Below are 23,451 nucleotides of genomic sequence, written 5' to 3'. Positions count from 1 at the left end.
AATATGGGCTGGACCTGGATTCAAATCCTGCCTCCATCCTCAACTAGCTCTGGGAGTTTGGGGGGATGACATAAATCCTCTATCTCAGTGTCCTTGTCTGTAAAATAGGGAGAGCAATGCCTTCTTCATAGGGTGGTGGTGCCAGCTCAGTCAAATAGTAAAGCTCACAACGTGTTGTCAATAAGTAACACTTATTATTATTTCATTCTGGCAATGGGCCATCTAGCTTTTGCTCATGAGCACATATATGGTTTACTTTTTTTTTTTTTTTTTTGAGACAGGGTCTTGGTCTCTTGCCCAGGCTGGCACCATCACAGCTCACTGCAGCATTGCCATCCTGTGTTCAATTGATCCTCCTACCTCAGCCTCCTGAGTAGCTGGGTCTACACGTGCTCACCACTGTGCTTGGCTAGCTTTTCTATATTCTGTAGAGTTGGGGGTATGGCTATGTTGCCCAGGCTGGTCTCAAACTTCTGAGTGCAAGTGATTCTCCCTCTTTAGCTTCCCTCTTTGAAATCCCAAAGTGCTGGGATTTCAGGTGTGAACCACTGCACCCAGCCTGGCAATTCTTTTAGTGTTTTATGATAAAGCCTGATATGAGGTTTTGATTATATGGACATAAACACAAGAAGAGGCCAGTAATTCTTTAACATTGTCGTTATTGTTGTTCAATATAAATATATGCTCAATTTATTCAGCTTATCTAGAAATGACTGGTTACAGAATTTTTTTTTGTAAGCTTTCTCAGCATCTAGGGTTACTGAATGTTATCAAAGGTTTTTTTAGTATCTATAGACATGGTTGCATATTGATATATTCGGAAAGGTCAAAAGATAAATTGTGTAATGTCCTAATATCAAACCATCCTTGCACTCCTGAACACACATCTCCAAGCTCCCAGGATAGGCTCCATTGCCTTTACCACACTGCCCTTTAAGAAGTGATGGGTGAAACTGAGCAAACAGGAAGGCAGATGCCCAGGGAAATTGAATAACAGTGGTTCAATTCATTCACCATCAGTTTACATGGGGCCAACTTCTATCTATCCTGAAGACTTCAGCCATGGTAGGATAAATTTGGATTAAATGGACTGTGGCATCGCCTCTGCCTAAAACAGGGATATTCGCGTGCCAGTACAGTCAGGCATGTCCCAAATACCAGTTTTCCTCCAAAAGCTATTGTGTATGTATCCAAATACAGTCCCCTCACTCCCGCTCCGTATCCTGCTCCCAGACTCCATTTCCCAGCACTCCCCCGCAGTCAGAAGCCCTTAGGCCGGGAGGAGCCTGAGCCTCAATTGTTTCTGGGAAATGTAGTCCAGTCGCGATGCCGAGTTTAAAGTACCGGGACTTACAGTTCCGAGACAGCGAGCGCGCAGGCGCGTTCCGGGGCCCGTCGGAGGAAGGGAAGGCCTGGCTGTCCAGCGAAATCCTCCTGAACGCACGGACCTCGCGGACCCGACCGGAGCAGGTGGGTGCGGGCCGGGACAGACAGTAGCAGAAGCTCCGGGGGCGGGCCCGAGTTGGGTCTGGGTGGAAGGGGGGAGGGTGCTGTGGGTGACGCCCCGCCCCCTCTTGGCATTCCGTAAGTCCCACCTAGTATCAGCGCGGCTCAGACGGCTCAGCGCACAGGAATTGGGCGCCTGCTGTTTGCAAGGAGTCCGGCGGACCTTGGGACTGCTGCGCTCTCCCAGGAAGGGGAACCTATTTTTCCTCACTTTGCAGCTGAAGAAACTGAGACTCGGGGAGACTCCGCGATTTCTCTCAGGCTGGTAGAGCTGCAACCCAGATTCTGACCCCAGAGCCCGAGAGCAGCACTGCACCGGCACAGACTCGGTCTCGGCTCCCCTTATCTTGAGCATCTGTTCTTCTCTCTCTGAGTCTCCCATCTCTCTCTGATCTTCCCCTCACCCTCGTCGCCCCAGGTCCTGTCCCCCTTTCGCTGAATCTCTGTGCCCCGTCTCTCTGCCTCTCTGTCCCCGTCCCTGTGGGTCTCTGTCGCTCTCTCTTGGTCTCTGCGCCCTCCCACTCCCCAGCCCTCCTAGCGAACCTCTGTGTTTTCCAAAGACAAGGTAATTTTCTTATATAACCATAGCACCACGATCACAATGAGGAAATATTGATGTAATACTAATAGCTAATCTATAGACTTTATTCAAATTTTTGATGATTCTTCCAATAATGTCTTTTTGTCTTTTTTTTCTTTTTCTTTCTTTTCTTTTCTTTTTTTTTTTTTTTTTTTTTTTTTTTTGGAGACAGGGTCTTGCTTTGTCACCCAGGCTGGAGTGCAGTGGTGCAATCATAGCTCACTGCAGCCTCGACCTCCTGGGCTCAAGCGATCTTCCCATTTCAGTCTTCTGAGTAGCCAGGATTACAAGCACATGCCACCATGCCCGGCTAATTTTTTAACTTTTTTTTGTAGAAACGGGGTCTCACTATGTTGCCTGGGCTGGTCTCAAACTCCTGGGCTCAAGCCATCCTCCCACTTCAGCCTCCCAAAGTGCTGGGATTACAGCTGGCTGCAATAATGTCCTTAATGGCCACAGGAAATCCTAGGTCACACATTGCATGCATTGTTGGGCCTCCTTCAATCTGGAACCGGTTTTCAGTCTCCTCTTGGAAGTTCTGAAGATTACAGACCATGTACTTGCAGAATGTCCCTCGGTCTGGGTTTGTCTGGTGCTTCTTCATAATAAGATTTAGGTCACGCGCTTTTGGCAGGGATGCCCTAGGAGTGATGCTGTCTCCTCATCAGATTGGGGACCCTGGGCTCGGCTTGTCCCACCATACACCACATCAGCCTCACTCACATGGGTAAGGTGGCATCTGCCAAGTTTCTCCTCTCTAAAGATTCCCTGGTCTGGGCGCAGTGGCTCACACCTATAATCCCAGCACTTTGGGAGGCCAAGGGGGGGTGGATGACCTGAGGTCAGGAGTTCGAGACCAGCCTGGCCAACATGGTGAAACCCCATCTCTACTAAAAATACAAAAAAATTAGCCTGGTGTGATGGCGTGCACCTGTAATCCCAGCTATTCAGGAGGCTGAGGCAGGAGAATCGCTTGAAGCTGGGAGGTGGAGGTTGCAGTGAGCCAAGATCGTGCCACTGCACTCCAGCCTAGGTAACAGAGCGAGACTACATCTCATATAAAAATAATGATAATAATACAAAAATTAGCCAGGCATGGTGGCGGGTGCCTGTAACCCCAGCTACTCAGGAGGCTGAGGCCCGAGAATCACTTGAACCCGGGAGGTGGAAGTTTCAGTGAGCCAAGATCACCTTACTGCACTCCAGCCTGGGCGACAGAGCAAGACTGTGTCTCAAAAATAAAATAAGGCAGGGTGTGGTGGCTCACGCCTGTAATCCCAGCACTTTGGGAGGCCGAGGTGGGTGGATCACCTGAGGTCAGGAGTTTGAGACCAGCCTGGCCAACATGGTGAAACCTCATCTCTACTAAAAATGTAAACATTAGCCAGGCATGATGGCAGGTGCTTGTAATCCCAGCTATTCAGGAAGCTGAGGCAAGAGAATTGCTTGATCCTGGGAGGTGGAGGTTGCAGTGAGCCAAGATGGTGCCACTGCACTCCAGCCTGGGCAACTGAGTGAGACTCCATCTAAAAAAAAAGGATAAGAAAAAAGATAGGGGTGACCCTGTGGCTAGACTTCTCTGATACTTTTTGTCTCCATGAACTTGAGCAAGTCTTGACCTCTTGTGCCTCAATGTCCTCATTTAGGGATCACCATAGTTCCTGTGTCCAAGAGCTTTTGTGTTGGGAAGGTGAGACAGCCTCATGGTTGCTGGCTGTTGTCACTGGTATGGAATGGGGGCCTCAGGTAGCCTGTCCTGGGTCTTTGCTTTGACTCTTAGGGGACCGTGGCCCCTTCTGTGACCAGGAGTCTTGGGGAAAGCGTCTGTCTGTCAGGGTCACGAATCACCCCTTTTCTGCTGTGGTCTCCTCCTCCAGCTCTTCAGGCCCTGGCCTGGACCCTTCTCCCAGAGGCACATGCCCAGGACCCAGCAATGGCCAATGGGACCCTGATGGCCGAGGGCCAGGTGAGTCTGGGCTTTCTCTTCCCCAAGATGACTTTGTGGACTCCAGTGGTCCCTCTTCATCCCTGCTCATGATCTCAAGGTCTCCTGACTCTTCCAATTCTGGGAAAGGGGGCATGAGGAGAGGGGAGCTGGGCAGTGCAGAAGAGCAGGGGCCAGAGGCAGAATGCTCTGAGCTGGGACCGCGTCACGCAGTCTAAAAGTTTTTCATCTAACCCTGCAGCCTTTCGGGTCCCAGGCAAAGTGGGCACTGGATGGTTTTGCTTCACCCCTGAGCCTCATCCCTGGAGTCAGGAATGGGGGTCAGGATCAGGGATGGGGTCTGGGATAGAATAGGGCTTGCGAATATCTCCTGCACACAACGGCTTGACGGTTTTTTCTTTAAGTATTTCTTAGGACTGTCACTTAGAGCTGTGCAGGTTATGCACTACACAAGGATGCCTCATCCCGGGCAGGACTCACACCTTACACCTCATGCACTGGTGGCATTTTCAGACAGTGTGGTAAACTGTCATATGCTAAATTAATTGGCATATTACAATGACTTCCCAACAGATGGCAGTAAAGAGTCACGTGAAAGGGCTCCTTGTTTACTTTCTACCAAGGTGCCTATGGGCGAGTTTCTGCCTCCGTTGGGTTCCCATAGGCCAGTTGGATTCAGGCATCCTGATTCTGCACAATCAGAATGTTCCAGCCCAGGGGGCTGTTGTGGGCTCTTGACCCCTGACACTTCTGCCCCCGAGTTCCAGAAGGACGTGCCCCTCCATGGAATGAAATTGGCCCTTGCAGGAATCAGTGACTTTCAAGGATGTGGCCGTGGACTTCACCCTGGAGGAGTGGGGCTGGCTGGAGCCTGACCAGAGGGAGCTGTATCGAGATGTGATGCTAGAGAACTACCGGAACCTTCTCTCCCTGGGTGAGACCCCTCCTCCTGCCCTCCCCCTGGGGGAGGCCTGATGCCCCCTGGAACCCTCTCTGATGCCCCCAGCACTCTCTCTGATGCCCCCTGGCACCCTCTTCTCATTCATGTCCATCCCCTGCCATCTGGGGGCCTCTGTGCTCCTCTCGCTGGTCCCTCATGCCTGGCCTCTCCCTTCCTCTCTTTCTGCCAGCTGATCCTGGAGTCCCAGCAGCCAGGAAGGCCCAAGTCTCTTGGCCTGTCCTGTAAAATGTGGATCCCACACACTCTTCAGCCTGTGCCCTCAGCTTCTTTTTTTTTTTTTGAGACGGAGTCTCACTGTCACCTAGGCAGAAGGGCAGTAGCACGATCTCAGCTCACTGCAACCTCCTCCTCCTGGGTTCAAGCAATTCTCCTGTCTCAGCCTCCCGGGTAGTGGGATTACAGGCACGCACCACCATGTTGGCTAATTTTTGCTTTTTTTTTTTTTTTTTTTTTTGAGATCTGAGTCTCATTGTCGCTTCTGTGGCTGGAGTGCAGTGGCCGGATTCAGCGCTCACTGCAGCCTGCCTCCCGGTTTACGCTTCATTCTCCTGCCTCAGCCCAAGTAGCTGCACTGCAGGCCTCGCCACCTCGCTCGCTGTTTTTTGTATTTTTAGTAGAGACGGGGTTTCACTGTGTTAGCCAGGATGGTCTCACTCCTAGGACTTTGCATCCTACCGCCCCGGCCTCCCAAAGTCCTGGGATTACAGGCTTGAGCCACCGCATTCGGCCTACTCCTTTTGCATTTTTATAAGAGACAGAAAGGAGTGAGGCCTCACTGGAGGTCGTGGGAGTTCGAGACCAGCCTGGCCAACATGGCGAAACTCTAGCTCTACTAAAAATACAAAAATTAGTGAGGCATGGTGACGCACACCTGTAATCCCAGCTACTGGGGAAGCTGAGGCACAAGAATCACTTGAACCCAGGAGGCAGAGGCTGCAGTGAGCTGAAATCACAGCATTACACTCCAGCCTGGGTGACAGAGTGAGACTCTGTCTCAAAAAAAGGACACCAGTCTCTGGATTTAGGACTTGCCCTAATCCAGTAGGATTTCATCTTAGCTAATTACATCAGGAAAGACCCCATTTCCAAATAAGGTCACGTTCTGCTGTTCTGGATGGGCATAATTTTTGTGGAACGTCATTCAACCCAGGATAGGAGGGGAGAAATTAGCGATTCCATAGACAGCAGGGCTGATAGGAGCCAAGGCCTTGCCTGTTGAGTGGGTGAGGGGGGGTGAGCTCGTGCGCCAGCAGAAGGGCAGGCCCAGGCCTGGAGCAGGGACGGTTTCCAAGATACCCAGAGCAGAGGCGGGATGTAGGATGGAGATGTGGGTTCGTTGCCTGGATGCATGGTGGGGAAGGTGGAGCTTCTTACACCAATGGCTTCTTTGAGTGACAAGGGAGGGCCACAGCTGAAAAGAGAGGATGAGGTGTAGCACAGAGCAGGAAGAAATGACAAAACGATCATTTTGCAGAGTGGGGAGAAAACATACTGTTGCAAATTCTGGATCCAAGCTCCGAGTAAGCCCCTGGTGGAGGCCGAGGGCGGTGGCTCACACCTGTAATCCCAGCACTTTGGGAGGCCGAAGAGGGCAGATCACTTGAGGTCAGGAGTTTGAGACCAGCCTGGCCAACATGGTGAAACCCCGTCTCTATTAAAATATGAAAAATTAGCCGGGTGTGGTGGTGCACACCTGTAGTCCCAGCTACTCGGGAGGCTGAGGCAGGGGAATCGCTTGAATCCGGGAGGCGGAGGTTGCAGTGAGCCGAAATCACGCCACTGCACTCCAGCCTGAGTGACAGAGACTCCAGACTCAAAAAAAAAAAAAAGAAAAAAAGAAGAAAGGAGAGAGGAGAGGAGAGAAAATGGAGGGAGGAAGGATCTGAGAGGTATTTGAAGTCAACTGGGACATTCGTCCGCCGCGGGCCTGGGACCAGCAGCCAGGAGGTCCTCTGGGTAGGAGGGAGCAGTGCGCCCTCTGCCGTCCGTTCCCAGGCTGCTGAGACTTCGTGTCTAACTGCGGCCTCTCTGGCTCTCATTCCAGCTGTGTTGTCCTCTTCATTCCCTGAGCAGCGCCATCTCGAGGCCCAGATAATCCTTGTCACCTCTCGGAGCCTCAGTTTCTACCCTTTTCAAATAGTTCCTGCTACTCGGGAGGTTGAAGTGGGAGAATCTTGAACCTGAGAGGTGGAGGTTGCAGTAAGCTGAGATCATGCCACTGCACTCCAGCCTGGACAACAGAGAGAGGCAGTCTAAAAAAAAAAAAAAAAGCCTTAGCGGCAATGTCCTTAGGCTTCTTGGGCGCCAGCACCCAGGTCGGAGGTTGTTTGGTTCTAACCACGGCAGGGCTGTTACCTGCTGAGCTCAGTGCAGGCTGAGAGGGACAGGGCAGGTAGGGGTGCAGGCAGGGGAGTGGTTACAGGGATGGGTGATAAATGCCAGGCTGGAGAGTGGAAGGTGAAGTCATGGGGGGCAATGCATGGTGAGGGGGGCCTCAGTATCAGAGGGTTAGCTGTCCTGGGTCCCTGCTCCTCTATCCTCTGGTTGCAGCAGTTAGAGACAGACCCCGTGGTTCACCCAGCCACCAAGCCAGGCTCTAGGGCACCCTCCTTGTCCATAGAAGGATAGCTGGAGTCAAGAAGTAGAGAAAAGTCAGGCACAGTGGTTCATGCCTGTAATCCCTGCACTTGGGGAGGCTGAGGTGGGAGGATTGCTTGAGGTCAGGAGTTCGAGACCAGCCTGGGCAACATAGTAAGACCTTGTCTCTTCAAAAAACTAAAAATTAGCCAGATGTGGTGGTGCGCACCTGTAGTCCCAGCCACTCGGGAGGCTGAGGTGGGAGGATGGCTCGAGCCCAGGAGGCCAAGCCTGCAGTGAGTGGTGACTGTACAACTTCACTCCAGCCTGGGCAACAGAGCAAGATCCTATGTCAAAAAATAAAATTAAAATAATAAGATAAAGTATAGTGGAGAAGGTCCCTGGGAGGCTGGGAGGTGGGAGGGGGTGTCTGACACCGAGATGGGGAGATTGGTGTCATTATCAGAGATGAAGGCTGTGACCATAGGCCTGGGCACCTAAGGCAGGGGGAGGATGGGATCCTTGTTAGAGAGGAATCCCGGAGTAACCCGGATTGTAACTCTGTCCAGGTCTGCTTCCCCCTTCAGCCTGAGACCCCCTCGAGCACAGGGGAGTGTCCAGATCATTTCTATATCTCCAGCAATGCCAGGGACTGGCACAGGGAGACCGGGAGGTCCTTGGGCATGTTTGTTCTTAGACAGAGTCTTGCTCTGTCACACAGGCTAGAGTGCAGTGGCGCGATTTTGGCTCACTGCAACCTCTGCCTCCTGGGTTCCAGCAATTCTCTGCCTCAGCTTCCCGAGTAGCTGGGATGACAGGCACCCGTCACCATGCCCGGCTAATTTTTGTATTTTTAGTAGAGACAGGGTTTCATCATCTTGGCCAGGCTGGTCTTGAACTCCTGACCTCATGATCCACCCGCCTCAGCCTCCCTAAGTGCTGGAATTACAGGCGTGAGCCACTGTGCCTGGCCGGGTATGTTTGTTGAACCAAAATTCGTCTCCTCCTCACCCCTAGTCTAGTCACCTCTTGGCTCGCCTCCTCCAGGAAGTTTCCTTTGATTTCTCCACCCTCTGTGACTTCCTGCAGTGTTGTGTGTTTCTTCCATTCCTGCTCACACAACACTAGACTATGCCTCGGTTTCCTGCCCGAAGGGTGAAAATGAGCTAATACATTTAACCAGCTTAGAAACATGCCTGGCACGCAGTCTGCCCTTAATAGATATTTGCTTTTTAGTATCACTCTAACTATTGTTGTAATTATCTCATGTTATAATCAGGGATGGTAGGTTTGTCTACAGTGATTCAAGACAGTTTCATCAAAATGAAAACGTTCAGGCCGGATGCAGTGGCTCATGCCTGTAATCCCAGCACTTTGGGAGGCCAAGGTGGGCAGATCACCTGAGGCCAAGAGTTCAAGACCAGCCTGGCCAACATGGTGAAACCCCATTCCTACTAAAAATATAAAAAATTAGCCGAGCATGGTAGCGGGCACCCATAATCCCAGCTACTTGGAAGGCTGAGGCAGGAGAATCGCTTCAACCCAGGAGGCGGAGGTTGCAGTGAGCTGAGACCACACCGTTGTACTCCAGCCTGGGCAACTAGAATGAAACTCCATCTCAAAAAAAAAAAGGAAACATTCAGGGTGGGTGGATCACTTGAGCCCAGAAATTCGAGATCAGCCTGGGTAACAGAGTGAGACTCCATCTCTACAAAAAATTTGAACATTAGCCAGGCATGGTGGTGTATGCTTGTAGTCCCAGCTATTCAGGAGGCTGAGGTGGGAGGATGACTTGAGCCCAGGAGGTCGAGGCTGCAGTGAGCCTTGATTGTGCCACCACACTCCAGCCTGGGCAACAGAGCGAGACCCTGTCTCAAAAAAAAAAAAAATGCGTATGTTTTTAACTTATGTATTTAGAAGTCTTGAGATGGAAGCTTTGGGCATCAGTGAATCTAAAACAGAGTTATCCATCAGAAATAAGAAACCCACTTAGGTAATTTTACATTTTTTGGTGGTCATGTTAAAAAAAAAAAAGGAAATGAAATTAATTTTAACAATACATTTTATTCACCTCAAGCTATCTAAAATTGTATCATCTTGACACACTGAAACCATAATCGATTAACAAATGATTGAGAGATTTTACGGTTTTTTTCTTTAGTAAGTCTTCGAAACATAGAAGACAATGTTTTTTACGCTGTCACAGTGCAGTTAACTCGAACAGCACAGACCTGGAGCCTTAAACAGCCTTGTCAGAGCTCAGTCTCTCTGCAGTGTACTAAGCACGCAACAAATAAGTCAGCTCAGCCTCTCTGCAGTGTGCTAAGCACTCAAAAAATAAGTCTTGCGTTGGCCATTTGTGCTTCTAACCATTAGGCACTCAATGCGTGCACCTTCCCTGCAGACCTCCCTGTGATCCTAGCACCCACAGCCAACTCTTGTATCTTTCCCCAGGGGCAGGGCTGCCTGGGTCCAAACCCGACATGATCTCCCGTCTGGAGCGAGGGGAAGAGCCGAGGCCGGAGGAGAGAGAGGCCTGGCGAGTTACCTGTCCAGGTGGGTGCTGTTATCCAGCAGGTGTAAGCCCTCTTCCTACCCCATCTCTCATGGTCAGTGAGGTTCAGTCAGGGGTGAGGCAGTGGAACACATGAGTGATCATCATGGGCTCTAGAGTTGGGTTGTGTGGTTCAAATTCCAGCTGATTGTTTCCTGGCTGTGTGGCCTTGGGCAAGTCACTTAGCCTCTCTGTGCTTTGATTTTTTTTGTCTGTGAAAAGGGGGTGACATGAGTATCTAGGGTTGGGAGGAATAAATGAAACTGTGAACATCTAAATAAGAATAAAGCAAGAATGAAAATCCCCCATAATCCTTATGTCTCCCAAAAATTAACTTTTGACATTTTAATGGAATTCCTTCAAGTATGTTCTTTCTTTCTTCATAGACAGATAGATAGATAGATTTTTTTTTTTTTTTTTTTTTTTTGAGACGGAGTCTCACTCTGTCACCCAGGCTGGAGTGCAGTGGCGCTATCTTGGCTCACTGCAACCTCCGCCTCCCGGGTTAAAGCAATTCTCCTGCTTCAGCCTCCCAAGTAGCTGGGATTATGGGTGCCTGCCACCACACCTAGCTAATTTTTGTATTTTTAGTAGAGGCAGAATTTCACCATGTTGGCCAGGCTAGTCTCGAACTTCTGACCTTGTGATCCACCCGCCTCGGCCTCCCAAAGTGCTGGGATTACAGGCATGAGCCACTGTGTCTGGCCTAGCATAATATTTTTAAGAGTCATTCACATTGCATTATGTATGAGAGCTTCATTCCTGTTTATGGCTGAATAATATTTTATTGTCTGAATGTGCCACAATTGGTTTACTCATTAGTTGGTGAACATTGAGTTATTTCTTCTTTTTGGCTATTATGAATCATACTTCTATGAACATTCATGCACAAGTTTTTGTGTGAATGCATGTTTTCATTTCTTTCGGGTAGATACCTAGGGTGGAATTGTTGAATCATAGGGTAATTCTATGTTTAACCTTTTGAGAAACTGCTAGACTATTTTCCAAAGTGGCTGTACCATGTTACATTCCCACCAGCAGTGTGTGAGGGCTCTGATTTCTCCACATCCTCACCAATGCTTGTTATTATCTGTCTTTTTTATTATATAACTAGTGAGTGTGAAGTGGAATCTCATGATGTTCATTTTATTTTCCTTGATGTCTAATGATGTTGAGTATCTTTTCATGTACTTATTGGCCATTCGTGTATCTTTAAAGAAATGACTATTGAGAACCTTGCCCTTTTTTAATTGAATTTTTAAAAATATTGAGTTGTGGCCGGGTGTGGTAGCTCACGCCTGTAATCCCAGCACTTTGGGAGACTGAGGTGGGCAGATCATGAGGTCAAGAGATTGAGACCATCCTGGCCAACATGGTGAAACCCCGTTTCTACTAAAAATACAAAAATTAGCCGGGCGTGGTGCTGGGCGCCTGTAATCCCAGCTCCTCGGGAGGCTGAGGCAGGAGAATCACTTGAACCCGGGAGGCAGAGGTTGCAGTGACCCGGGATCGTGCCACCGCACTCCAGTCTGGGGTACAGAGTGAGACTGTGTCTCAAAAAAACATATATGTGTGTGTGTGTGTGTGTGTGTGTGTGTGTGTGTGTGAGGGGTGTGTGTGTGTGTGTGTGTGTGTGTGTAGAGAGAGGAGAGTTGTGTGTGTGTGTGTGTGTGTGTGTGTATATATATATAGAGAGAGAGAGAGAGAGCTGTAAGTATGCTTTATATATTCTAGAAACAAATTCTTTATCAGACATATGATTGGAAAACAATTTCTCCCATTCTATTAGTTGTCTTTTTACTTCTTGTTAGTGTCTTTGAAGCACAAAGGTTTACATTTTTTAATTATTATTATTTTTGAGACAGGGTCTCACTCTGTCACCCAGGCTGGAGTGCAGTGGTGCAGTCATGGCTTACCGCGGCCTCAACCTCCAGGGCTTTGATGACCCTCCCACCTGAGCCTCCCAAGTAGCTGGGACCACAGGCGTGTGCCATCACTACCTAATTCTTGTATTTTTGGTAGAGACAGGGTTCAGCCATGTTACCCAGGCTGTTCTTGAACTCCTGAACTCAAGCGATCCACCCACCTGGACCTCCCAAAGTGCTGGGATTACAGGTGTGAGCCAATGTGCCCGGCCTAGGTTTTAATATTGAGTGTCCAATTTATCTATTTTGCTTATGTTGCTTTGTGATTTTGACATCATATCTAAGATACCATTGCCTAATCCAATGATAAGAGGATAATTTCAGGAATCTTACATAGCATTTAGTTGTCATGTCTCTGCGTTGGGGGTCCCACAACCACCCACTGGTTTGGCAATTTTCTGGAAGGAGTCACATGACTTGGCAAGTTGTATTGACGGTTTACAGCAAAGTTTGTAACACAGGAACAGTAGGAACTAACAAAGGCAAGAGAGGTCATACACAGGTTTCCAGCCCTCCCTTTCCCTGTGCGGGTCACACGGATGTGCTTTTTTATACCAATGCAAAACCACAGACACATGTATGAGGTGTCTCCACCCGGGGAAGCTCACTTGGAGTCTTACAGTCCAGAGTTCTTGAAGAGAGTTGGTCACGTATGCACATACCTGCTACACGACCAGCCACGGTGAGGACCCCAATCCAGGTACCAGGTGCCCATCATGCATCTTCCTATTTACAGTCAACAATGCTGACAACCTACTACATCTTGACCGGTGGTCTTGAGCATATGGAAGAACATCTGACCCAGCACCTTTGTAAACATCCCGGGACTTTAGTTCCCAGAGATTGGCCAAGGGTCATTGCCATGTCTGCAGAGACAAAGACTGAGTGAGATGGGCTGGGTGCGGTGGCTGATGTCTGTAATCCTAGCACTTTGGGAGGCCGAGGGAGGCAGATGACTTGAGGTCAGGAGTTCGAGACCAGCCTGGCCAGCATGGTGAAACCCTATCTCTACTAAAAATACAAAAAAAAAAAAAAAAAAAAAAATTTACCAGGTGTGGTGGTACATGCCTGTAGTCCCAGCTACCTGGGAGGCTGAGGCAGGAGAATGGCTTGAACCTGGGAGATGGAAGTTGCAGTGAGCTGAGATAATGCCATTGTACTCCAGCCTGGGCAACAGAGCGAGACTCTGTCTCAAAAAAAAAAAAAAAAAACTGCGTGAGATGGACCTTCTATTCACTCTTTTCTTGCACATTCCTACAAATATAGTGTGAGAAGATCCGTGCCATGCTCCCTTGGCAACACTGGATATCTTTAATATTTTCCAATCTAAAATGGGTAAAATAGCATCCTAATGATTTGATTGTTTTGACTATTGCTGACGTTCAGCATCTAAACATGTATTTATTAGCCTCTTACTTTTCTTCTGTGAATTGTCTACTCATATTCTTGCCTCTCTATTTTCTTAGATTTTTTTCTATCATTTTTCATATTGATTTGTAAAAAAATGTACTCTATAGCATGGCTACGCAACTCTGTGTACATAAACTGTTTGCAACTTGGTTGTCTTCATTTTTAGAGTGTATTGAGACTATCCTTCCGTGTCAGAACATGAATCAATCTACGTACACCATGCCTTTCAAAATAGCAACATTGACTGGGCGCTGTGGCTCATGCCTGTAATCCCAGCACTTTGGGAGGCTGAGGTGGGCGGATCACGAGGTCAGGAGTTTGAGACCAGCTTGGCCAATATGGTGAAACCCCATCTCTATTAAAAATACAAAAAATTAGCCAGGCGTGGTGGCGGGTGCCTGTAGTCCCAGCAACTCGGGAGGGTGAGGCAGGAGAATTGCTTGAACCCAGGAGGTGGAGATGGCGCCACTGCACTCCAGCCTAGGCAACAGAGAGAAACTCTCCCAAAAAAAAAAAAAAAAAAAAACTAGCAACACAAAGCTGAAACCCTTTTTTTTAGGTTTTACCGCCACCAAGTAATCAGCTTGCTTTGTCCTGGGACAGATGGTGTTGGTATTTTCCATTTCTTTCACTGGCATCAACCTCTAGGACTATTCGAGACACTCTAAAAAGAGCATTTCCTGAAGATCTGGCTTCCCAGCAGAGGGACTCTTCATGGTTGTGCTTGCAGATGCCCAGGCGGGGAAACCCTTGGCATGTCACTATCCACTGGAGGACCCAAGAAAGCAAGAGAGGCATCTGATGTGTTTATTTGCTACTTCCAAGGGAGACACCTCATGGGAGAGAGGCCTTGGATGTAACGAGCTTGAGAGAAGCCTCTGGCAGGCCTCTGCCCTCATCAGGAAGCAACGAGTGCCCCGTGGAGACAGGCCCCGGGAGTGGGGCAGGCCCTGGAAGAGCTTGAAACGCCAAAGGACCTTCGTGGAGAAGAAACCATTGAACTGCCTGGAATGCGGGAAAGCCTTCATTTACCATTCGGACTATATTCTCCATCAGCGAATTCACACCGGGGAGAAGCCCTACAAGTGCCATGACTGCGGGAAGGCGTTCAGCAACAGCTCGTATTTCATTCAGCACCACATCATCCACACAGGCGAGAAGCCCTACGCCTGCCACGCATGTGGCAAGACCTTCACTCAGAGCTCTTCGCTCACCGAGCATCAGAGGATTCACACCGGAGAGAAGCCCTACAAATGCAGGGACTGCGGGAAGGCCTTCACACAGAGCTCATCCCTCATCAAACACCAGCGGTGCCACACCGGCGAGAAGCCCTACAAATGCGGCCAGTGTGGGAAGTTCTACTCGCAGGTCTCCCATCTCACCCGCCACCAGAAAATCCACACGGGGGAGAAGCCCTACGAATGCGGAGAGTGCGGCAAGGCCTTCTGTCACACCTCCTCCCTCACCCAGCACCAGACCATCCACACCGGGGAGAAACCCTACAAATGTAACGAGTGTGGGAAAACGTTCAGCCACAGCTCGTCCCTGACTCAGCACCAGCGAGTCCACACTGGAGAAAAACCCTATGAGTGCACTGAGTGTGGCAAAGCCTTCAGCCACAGCTCGTCCCTGGCTCAGCACCAGCGAATTCACACCGGCGAGAAGCCTTACGCGTGTCACGAGTGCGGGAAGGCTTACACGCAGATTTCCCACCTCATGAGGCACCAGAGCACTCATGTGGGGGAAAAGCCCTACGTATGCAATGAATGTGGGAAGGCTTTCAGCCACACCTCATCCTTCACTCAGCACCAGACCATCCACACCGGCGAGAAGCCCTACAAATGTACCGAGTGTGGGAAAACCTTCAGCCAGAACTCCTCCCTCACACGCCACCAGAGGATTCACACGGGGGAGAAACCCTACGAATGTAAAGTGTGTGGGAAAGCCTATACCCAGATCTCCCACCTCATTCAACACCAGAGGATTCACACTGGAGAGAGGCCCTATGAGTGCAGCGAATGTGGGAAAGCCTTCAGCCGGAGCACGCACCTCATTGAGCACCAGAAGATCCACACTGGCGAGAAGCCCTATAAGTGTAAGGAGTGTGGGAAAACCTTCAGTCACAACTCCTCCCTCACTCAACATCAGAGGATTCACACCGGCGAGAAGCCCTACGCCTGCAAGGAATGCGGGAAGGCCTTCAACCAGAGCATCCACTTAATCCAACACCAAAGGATTCACACTGGAGAGAAGCCTTACAAATGTAGCAACTGTGGGAGAACCTACACCCAGATCTCACACCTTCTCCAACATCAGAAGGTCCACAATGGCAGCAAACGCTACGCATGTGAGGAGTGTGGAGAGGGTTTCAGCTGGAGTTCACACCTGACTGAACACCGGAGGCGTCACACTGGCCAGGATGCCTACCTCTGTGATGATTTTGAGAAAGCCTTTGCTTGGGGCACACAGCTTGCCGATTATCAGAGAACTCATGCTGATGAGACAACCTGAGTGTGTAATGAGCCAGCTGTCCTGCTGTTGGGTTCCATCCCACCTTCATCAACACTAGGAACCTTAAGAAAAATGTTGCCTTCAGGAACAGATGGATCCAGGTGCATAAACGGCCTTTTGGCAATCTGCTCTTCATCAACACTAGGAACTCCCCAGAGAAGGACGCTGGCGCCATATGTTGAGATGGTTTGTTCCTTTATTCCCTAGAGGGAAGGTAGCACAGTTTTTCACTAACTGGGACAGGTTCTGATCATTCCAGGGGCTTCCCTTGCATATTTCCTCCATGCTGCCATGTCCCTAGGTTGTGGTATAGTTAGGGGGTGGTCCAAAAGGGATGCCATTTCATCTGGGACCTTCACCAACAACAGCCCTCTCCAAGCTTTTTTTTTTTTTTTTTGAGACAGAGTCTCACTCTGTCACCCAGGCTGGAGTGCAGTGGTGCATTCTCGGCTCACTGCAAGCTCCGCCTCCTGGTTCATGCCATTCTCCTGCCCTGCCTCAGCCTCCTGAGTAGCTGGGACTACAGGCGCCCGCCACCACGCCCGGCTAATTTTTTGTATTTTTAGTAGAGACGGGGTTTCACCATGTTAGCCAGGATGGTCTCGATCTCCTGACCTCGTGATCCGCCCGTCTCGGCCTCCCAAAGTGCTGGGATTACAGGTGTGAGCCACCACGCCCGGCTTTTGTGGGTTTTTTTGAGACAGAGTCATGCTCTGTCACCCAGGCTGGAGTACAGTGGTGTGATCTCAGCTCACTGCAAGCTCCACCTCCTGGGTTCCCGCTATTCTCCTGCCTAAGCCTCCAGCGTAGCTAGGACTACAGGTGCCCACCACCTCACCCAGCTAATTTTTTGTATTTTTAGTAGAGATGGGGTTTCACCGTGTTAGCCAGGATGGTCTCAATCTCCTGACCTCATGATCCACCCACCTCGGCCTCTCAAAGTGCTGGGATTACATGCATGAGCCACCGCGCCCGGCCTCTCCAAGCTTTTTAAACTGATTCATCCTTCCTTAAATTGGAGCCTGAATATTCAGTGGGGGAAGACAGCTGTAAAGATTAACCCTTTAAAGTAACATTTTTAGTTTCCTTTAAAACTTTAAGGTACAAATATCAGAATCTGCAGTTGGCTTAAACAATAAATGTTTCATATAAATATGGATATAAATATAAATATGTTTCACATATTTATAGACATTTTTAATGTCCTATTGTTTCTGTTTATTATGTTTCCAGGATCTACACTTTACAAAGCTATTGTTCTTTTATTTTATGTATGTATTTATTTATTTATTTAGAGACGGAATCTTGCTCTGTTACCAGGCCGGAGTGCAGTGGCGTGATCTCAGCTCACTGCAATCTCCACCTCCAGGGTTCAAGCGATTCTCCTACATTAGCCTCCCAAGAAACTGGGATTACAGGCATCTGCCACCACTCCCAGCTAATTTTTGTATTTTTGGTAGAGGTGGGGTTTCACCATGTTGGCCAGGCTGGTCTCAAACACCTGGCCTCATGTGATCCTCCTCCGTCAGCCTCTGAAAGTGTTGGGATTACAGGTGTGAGCTCCCGTGCCTGGCCTACAAAGTGATTGTTCTATTAAGCGTCATGTTCTTAAGCATCACTGTTTATTCATGACCAAGGAGAGATTTTTTATTATTATTTTTTTGAGACGGAGTCTCGCTCTGTCGCCCAGACTGGAGTGCAGTGGCGCGATCTTGGCTCACTGCAGGCCCCGCCTCCCAAGGGGAGACTTTTAATCATATTTTTAAAACATAGTTTTATTTCTAATTTAATAATTACATATGTGTGTGTGTGTGTGTGTGTGTATATATATATATATGTTTGTGTTTTTTTTATTTTTTTTTTGAGACGGAGTCTCGCTCTGTCTCCCAGGCTGGAGTGCAATGGCAAGCTCTTGGCTCACTGCAACCTCTGCCTCCCAGGTTCAAGCAATTCTTCTCCCTCAGTCTCCCAAGTAGATGGGACTACAGGTGTGTGCCACCATGCCCAGCTAATTTTTGTATTTTTAGTAGAGATGGGGTTTCACCATATTGGCCAACCTGGTCTCGAACTCCTGACCTCATGATCCGCCCACCTCAGTCTCCCAAAGTGCTGGGATTTACAGGCGTGAGCCACCGTGCCCAGCCATATATTTTTATAACAGAAAAAATTTTAGTGAAATACCATACGCTCATCATGAAGGATAATTTGGAAAGTGTGAAGAAGTATGAAATAAAAGACAAATTCCCTGTAATTCTGCAGCTCAGAGAGACTCGCCAGTCATTCTTGGGTGTGTTTCTTTATGTTTTTTGTTTTTTGAGATGGAGTCTCACTCTGTCGCCCAGGCTGGAGTGCAGTGGCATGATCTCTACTGCAACCTCTGCCACCCAGGTTCAAGTGATTCTCCTGCCTCAGCCTCCCAAGTAGCTGGGATTATAGGCACCTGCCACCACACCCGGCTAATTTTTGTAGGTTTAGTAGAGATGGGGTTTCACCATCCTGGCCAGGCTGGTCTTGAACTCCTGCGTGATCCACCCGCCCAGGCCTTCCAAAGTGTTGGGATTACAGGCGAGAGCCATTGCACCCATCCTCTTTATGGTTTTTTTTTTTTTGAGACGGAGTTTCGCGCTGTGTCACCCAGGCTGGAGTGCAGTGGCGCGATCTCGGCTCACTGCAAGCTCCGCCTCCCAGGTTCAGGCCATTCTCCTGCCTCAGCCTCCGAGTAGCTGGGACTACAGGCGCCCGCCACCACGCCCGGCTAGTTTTTTGTATTTTTAGTAGAGACAGGGTTTCACCATGTTAGCCAGGATGGTCTCGATCTCCTGACCTCGTGATCCGCCCGCCTCGGCCTCCCAAAGTGCTGGGATTACAGGCTTGAGCCACCGCGCCCGGCCGGTTTTTTAAATCTATATCCCATATCCTTATTGTCAGAAATTTTGGGTCAAAAACATAAAAGCTGTCACTGACAACTTAGCCATCCTTGGAAGTCATATTGTTTTTATTTTTTATATTTCCTTTCAAATCTTTTAAACAAATATAAGTTTATTTCATTGTAATCACCATGTAGAGACCATTTTTGCCATCATTATGCCATGAGCATCGTCACTGTCCCATACGCTTTTATCATTACTAAGGATAATGATACGCCATTGAGAAGGTGTAATTTACAAATCCATTCTCCATTTAGCTTCTTCTTTAAGCTTTTGACTGACGGGTCGTTCACCAGTTATCCCAATTACAAATAATGTTATAATGAACATGCCCGTGCTCACCTCCTCTCTCCCTTTGGGGTGATTATTCCTCAAAGTAAAATTCCCACAATGGCAATGATGGGAACCAAGGCTCCAGCCATTTTCCTGATTCCTCACACATGTTGCCATATTGCCGTCCAAAGGGCTGAACTTGACCTACCTGCCGCGGCTGGGCATGCGGCCCATGGATGCAATACGTTTTTATAGCAATGAGTGTCAGCTATTTAACATATCATTAAGTCACCTTTAACAACCTGATGTCTTGCCGTTTCACGTAGCTTATGCATATTCAGTCAACATATTATCCAGTCCCTTGTTGGACATTTTAGTTGTTTCTAGCTTTTGACTATTTATTTATTTATTTATTTATTTATTTAGAGAAGGAGTTTCGCTCTGTTGCCCAGGCTGTTGTTTCTAGCTTTTGACTATTTATTTATTTTATTTATTTAGAGAAGGCGTTTCGCTGTTGTTTCTAGCTTTTGACTATTTATTTATACTTATTTATTTATTTATTTAGAGAAGGAGTGTCGCTCTGTTGCCCAGGCTGGAGTGCAGTGGCGCGATCTCAGCTCACTGCAACCTGCACCTCCTGGGTTCACGCCATTCTCCCACCCCAGCCTCCTGAGGAACTGGGACTATAGGCACCTGCCACCACGCCCGGCTAATTTTTGTATTTTTAGTAGAGACAGGGTTTCACCGTGTTAACTGGGATGGTCTCGATCTGCTGACCTCGTGATCTGCCCGCTTCGGCCCCCCAAAGTGCTGGGATTACAGGCGTGAGCCACCACGCCTGGCCACTTTTGACTTATATATGTATAGTATGGAACATCCCTTTTATGAAAGGGATGAGTGCCTAACCATTTCCCAGGTGAAATCCTGGCAGTGAGGTCATGGGGCCACAGGGAGAGGATTTCTGTGACCTCGAGTATGTTGCCAATGGGTTGCCAGGGGTTCTGTATCAGCTGGAACTTCTGTGAGTATATGGGGCTGTGTCTCACTAGCCGTCTTCTGTGCTATCATCGTATTTTAAAGTCATTGCCCAGGTATTTCTCCTAATCTTTTGTGGCTTCTTTAATGATTGAAGTAATATTCATTGTGAATAATTCAGATGATACAAAAATGAAGAACTCTTTAGTGCCCCGTAAATCTTTGTTCCAGGCCGAGCGTGGTGACTCACGCCTGTCATCCCAGCACTTTGGGAGGCCAAGGCGTGTGGATCACCTGAGGTCAGGAGATCGAGACCATCCTGATTAACATGGTGAAACTCTGTCTCTACTAAAACTAAAAATAAAAAATTAGCTGGGTGTGGTGGTGCGTGCCTGTAATCTAAGCTACTTGGGAGGCTGAGGTAGGAGAATTGCTTGAACCCGGGAGACAGGGGTTGCAGTGAGCTGAGATTGTGCCATTGCACTCTAGCCTGGGCAACGAGCAAAATCTGTTTAGAAAAAAAAAAAACCCTTCATTCCAAAGACCTCCTACTTTTTCTATAAATATGAAATCTCCCTTTCTGTTTTTATGAAACTGATTTTATATGTATATATATTCACATATGTATGGTGTATATGGCATAACTACATGCAAACATAATTTTAAGAAGTTGCTTTTCTCACTTGATATAATGTGGATACTTTCCCATGATAATGCAAAATATATACATGTTGTACATATTACACAAAAATATATACATACATAGGTATCTTCATTTTTCATGGCTGCGTAATATTTCATGCTAGGGTTTCTTTAATTTGTTTAAGCAATCCCTATTGATGGATATTTAAGTTGTTTTCATTTTCTTTTCCATCATTGGATATTTATTATTTGACTTATGTACAAAACGAATTCCTACAAGTGTACTTGTGGGATCACAGAACACCTACATTTAAATTTTTCATAGTTATTACTAAGTAGTCCTCCAAAAGGGGTGAAACAATTTGCATAACTCCTGGAAGTATATATGAGTGACTATTTCTCTGTTCCTTTACTTCCTTCTCAAATACTTGGTATTGGTCATTTTTTAAAGCAATTTTAATCTGATAGGTAAAAATGTCCTCTTGGTTGTGAGATTATCTTTTTATGCATTAATTGATATTTTGTATTCTGTGAATTGCCTATTTATGTATTTTGCCCATTTTTAATTGAGAAGCCTTTTTGTATTGATTTATAATGACAAGTCCTTATATATTACGCATATTAACACTTTGGTGTATAAGTGACTAATATTTTCTCCCAGTTTCTCTTCAATTTTGTTCACGTTTGTCATACAGAGTTTTTAATTTTTAGATTTAAATTTAAATTTTTAAATCTATCTGTATTTTCTTTTATAGTTCTTGGATCTACTATCATGCTAACAAAGGCTTTCCTCACCCCCAAGATTATGAAAAAAAAGTTCTGCTATATTTGAATCTAGTACTTTTATGATTTTTTTCACAATGAAAACTTTGATCCATCTGGATTTTTTTTTTTTTTTTTTTTTTGAGACGGAGTCTCACTGTGTCGCCCAGGCTGGAGTGCAGTGAGTGGCGCGATCTCGGCTCACTGCAAACTCCGCCTCCCGGGTTCACGCCATTCTCCTGCCTCAGCCTCCTGAGTAGCTGAGATTACAGGTGCCCGCCACCACGCCTGGCTAATTTTTTGTATTTTTAGTGGGGACGGGGTTTCACCGTGTTGGCCAGGATGGTCTTGATCTCCTGACCTCATGATCTCCTGGCCTCGTGATCTACCCGCCTCAGCCTCCCAAAGTGCTGGGATTACAGGTGTGAACCACCGCACCCGGCCATCGATCCATCTGGATTTTTAAATAATTTCTGGTAGAGATTCATTTCCAGCCAAGAGTATTCTGCTTGCTTAAGAAAGAAAGGGAATTTATTAGCCTGTGTAATTGAACAGTTTTGCCTTCAGGAACAGATAGATCCAGGTGCTTAAGTGACATGTCAGTAATCTGGTCACTCCTCTTAGTTTAGCTTCCTTTTTGGTTAGGTTCATTTTCTGGCAGGTTCTCCCCCCATGGTGGCAAGGTGGCCACCAGCAGCTCCAGGCTTACCTCCTATCACCTTAAAAACCTAAACAGAAAGAAGGTATGTTTTTCTTATCCCTCTCCCCCATTCAGTGAATCTCTCAACTCTTCCTTCAAATGTTGAACTTGACCACCTCTCACACAGCTCAAACAAGAACAATAATTTACTGGCTTGAGTAGCTAAAAGCATCAAAAGCAAGACACTCAAGAAACTAAAAGAAAACCCCAACTCAAAGTGTCACAGACACCAGGAAGAAGAAATATACATTTAGGGCAGATTCCAGCTGCGATTCATAGTATTCCTCTACATTTTTCTTGAGGTTGATATTATTTATGTTATTTCACACTATGTTCTCAAAGAATTCTGTTTCTTGATCCCACAGTCCCTCCTTCATTCCTATCTCAGCCCCTGCCTGTTTACTTCACAGCACTTTTTTTTTTTTGAGATGGAGTCTCATACTGTGACCCAGGTTGGAGGGCAGTAGTGTGACCTCGGCTCGGTTACAACCTCTGCCTCCCACGTTCAAGTGATTCCCCTGCCTCAGCCTCCTGAGTAACTGGGATTACAGGCGCCGGCCACCACGCCTGGCTAATTTTTGTATTTTTAGTAGAGGTGGGGTTTCACCATGTTGGACAGGCTGGTCTCAAACTCCTGGCTTCAAGTGATCCACCCACCTCGGCCTCCCAAAGTGCTGGGATTGCAGGTGTGAGCCACCACACCTGGCCTACTTCACAGCACTTACGATTTCCAATCATATGTCTCGTGGTTACTGCCTGTCCCCCTGTATATCTTTCCCCGCTGTATCCCTAGTGTCTGGAGCACTTCCCAGTATACAGTAGGTTCTCAGCAGTCACCCGCTGACTGACTGATTTACTTCCTCAAAGGCTGAAGACATTCCTCTCCCTACCAGCAGGGTAGGAGAATGGCGGTTTCCCCACACCCTCGTTAAGACTTTTAATTTTGGCCAGATCTCTAGATATACTATATTTTCCCTTCTCTTCCAGGCAACCTCCTGCTCATCCCTCAAAGCCTTATTCAAAGGTCACCTCCTGGGCCAAGAGTGGTGGCTCACGCCTGTAATCCCAACACTTAAGGAGGCCGAGGCGGGTGGATCACCTGAGGTCGGGAGTTGGCGACCAGCCTGGGCAACATGGTGGAAACCCGTCTCTGCTGTTGGGAATGAAGTTTTTGGTGTCGCAAAAAAAAAAAAAAAAAGAAAG

General features: G+C 47.8%; 2 protein-coding genes across 2 annotated transcripts; both read left to right on the top strand.

Moving 5' to 3' along the window:
• The first annotated feature begins 315 nt into the window (after positions 1 to 315).
• Positions 316 to 12,828, top strand: LOC101025277 (zinc finger protein 74). Its single transcript, XM_031660366.1, has 7 exons — positions 316 to 1,470; positions 2,721 to 2,813; positions 3,964 to 4,052; positions 4,839 to 4,965; positions 10,024 to 10,125; positions 11,989 to 12,033; positions 12,785 to 12,828. The coding sequence occupies exons 2-7, from the start codon at positions 2,810 to 2,812 to the stop codon at positions 12,826 to 12,828; spliced, it is 411 nt and encodes a 136-aa protein (XP_031516226.1). The 5' UTR covers positions 316 to 1,470; positions 2,721 to 2,809.
• A 1,326-nt stretch (positions 12,829 to 14,154) lies between these two features.
• Positions 14,155 to 16,344, top strand: LOC116271622 (zinc finger protein 883-like). Its single transcript, XM_031659202.1, has one exon. The coding sequence runs from the start codon at positions 14,173 to 14,175 to the stop codon at positions 15,967 to 15,969; it is 1,797 nt and encodes a 598-aa protein (XP_031515062.1). The 5' UTR covers positions 14,155 to 14,172; the 3' UTR covers positions 15,970 to 16,344.
• The last annotated feature ends 7,107 nt before the right edge of the window (positions 16,345 to 23,451 follow it).

The sequence above is a fragment of the Papio anubis genome, chromosome 20, assembly GCF_008728515.1.
Source record: "Papio anubis isolate 15944 chromosome 20, Panubis1.0, whole genome shotgun sequence".
NCBI lineage: Eukaryota > Metazoa > Chordata > Mammalia > Primates > Cercopithecidae > Papio > Papio anubis.
This window is presented reverse-complemented; position numbering and strand designations above follow the sequence as displayed.

Coding starts and splice junctions, on each gene's coding strand:
- LOC101025277 (XM_031660366.1), top strand. Junction 4,053..4,838: donor CCCTGATGGCCGAGGGCCAG/GTGAGTCTGGGC, acceptor TGGCCCTTGCAG/GAATCAGTGACTTTCAAGGA. Junction 4,966..10,023: donor CCGGAACCTTCTCTCCCTGG/GTGAGACCCCTC, acceptor ATCTTTCCCCAG/GGGCAGGGCTGCCTGGGTCC.
- LOC116271622 (XM_031659202.1), top strand. CDS start 14,173: ATGGTTGTGCTTGCAGATGCCCAGGCGGGGAAACCCTTGGCATGTCAC.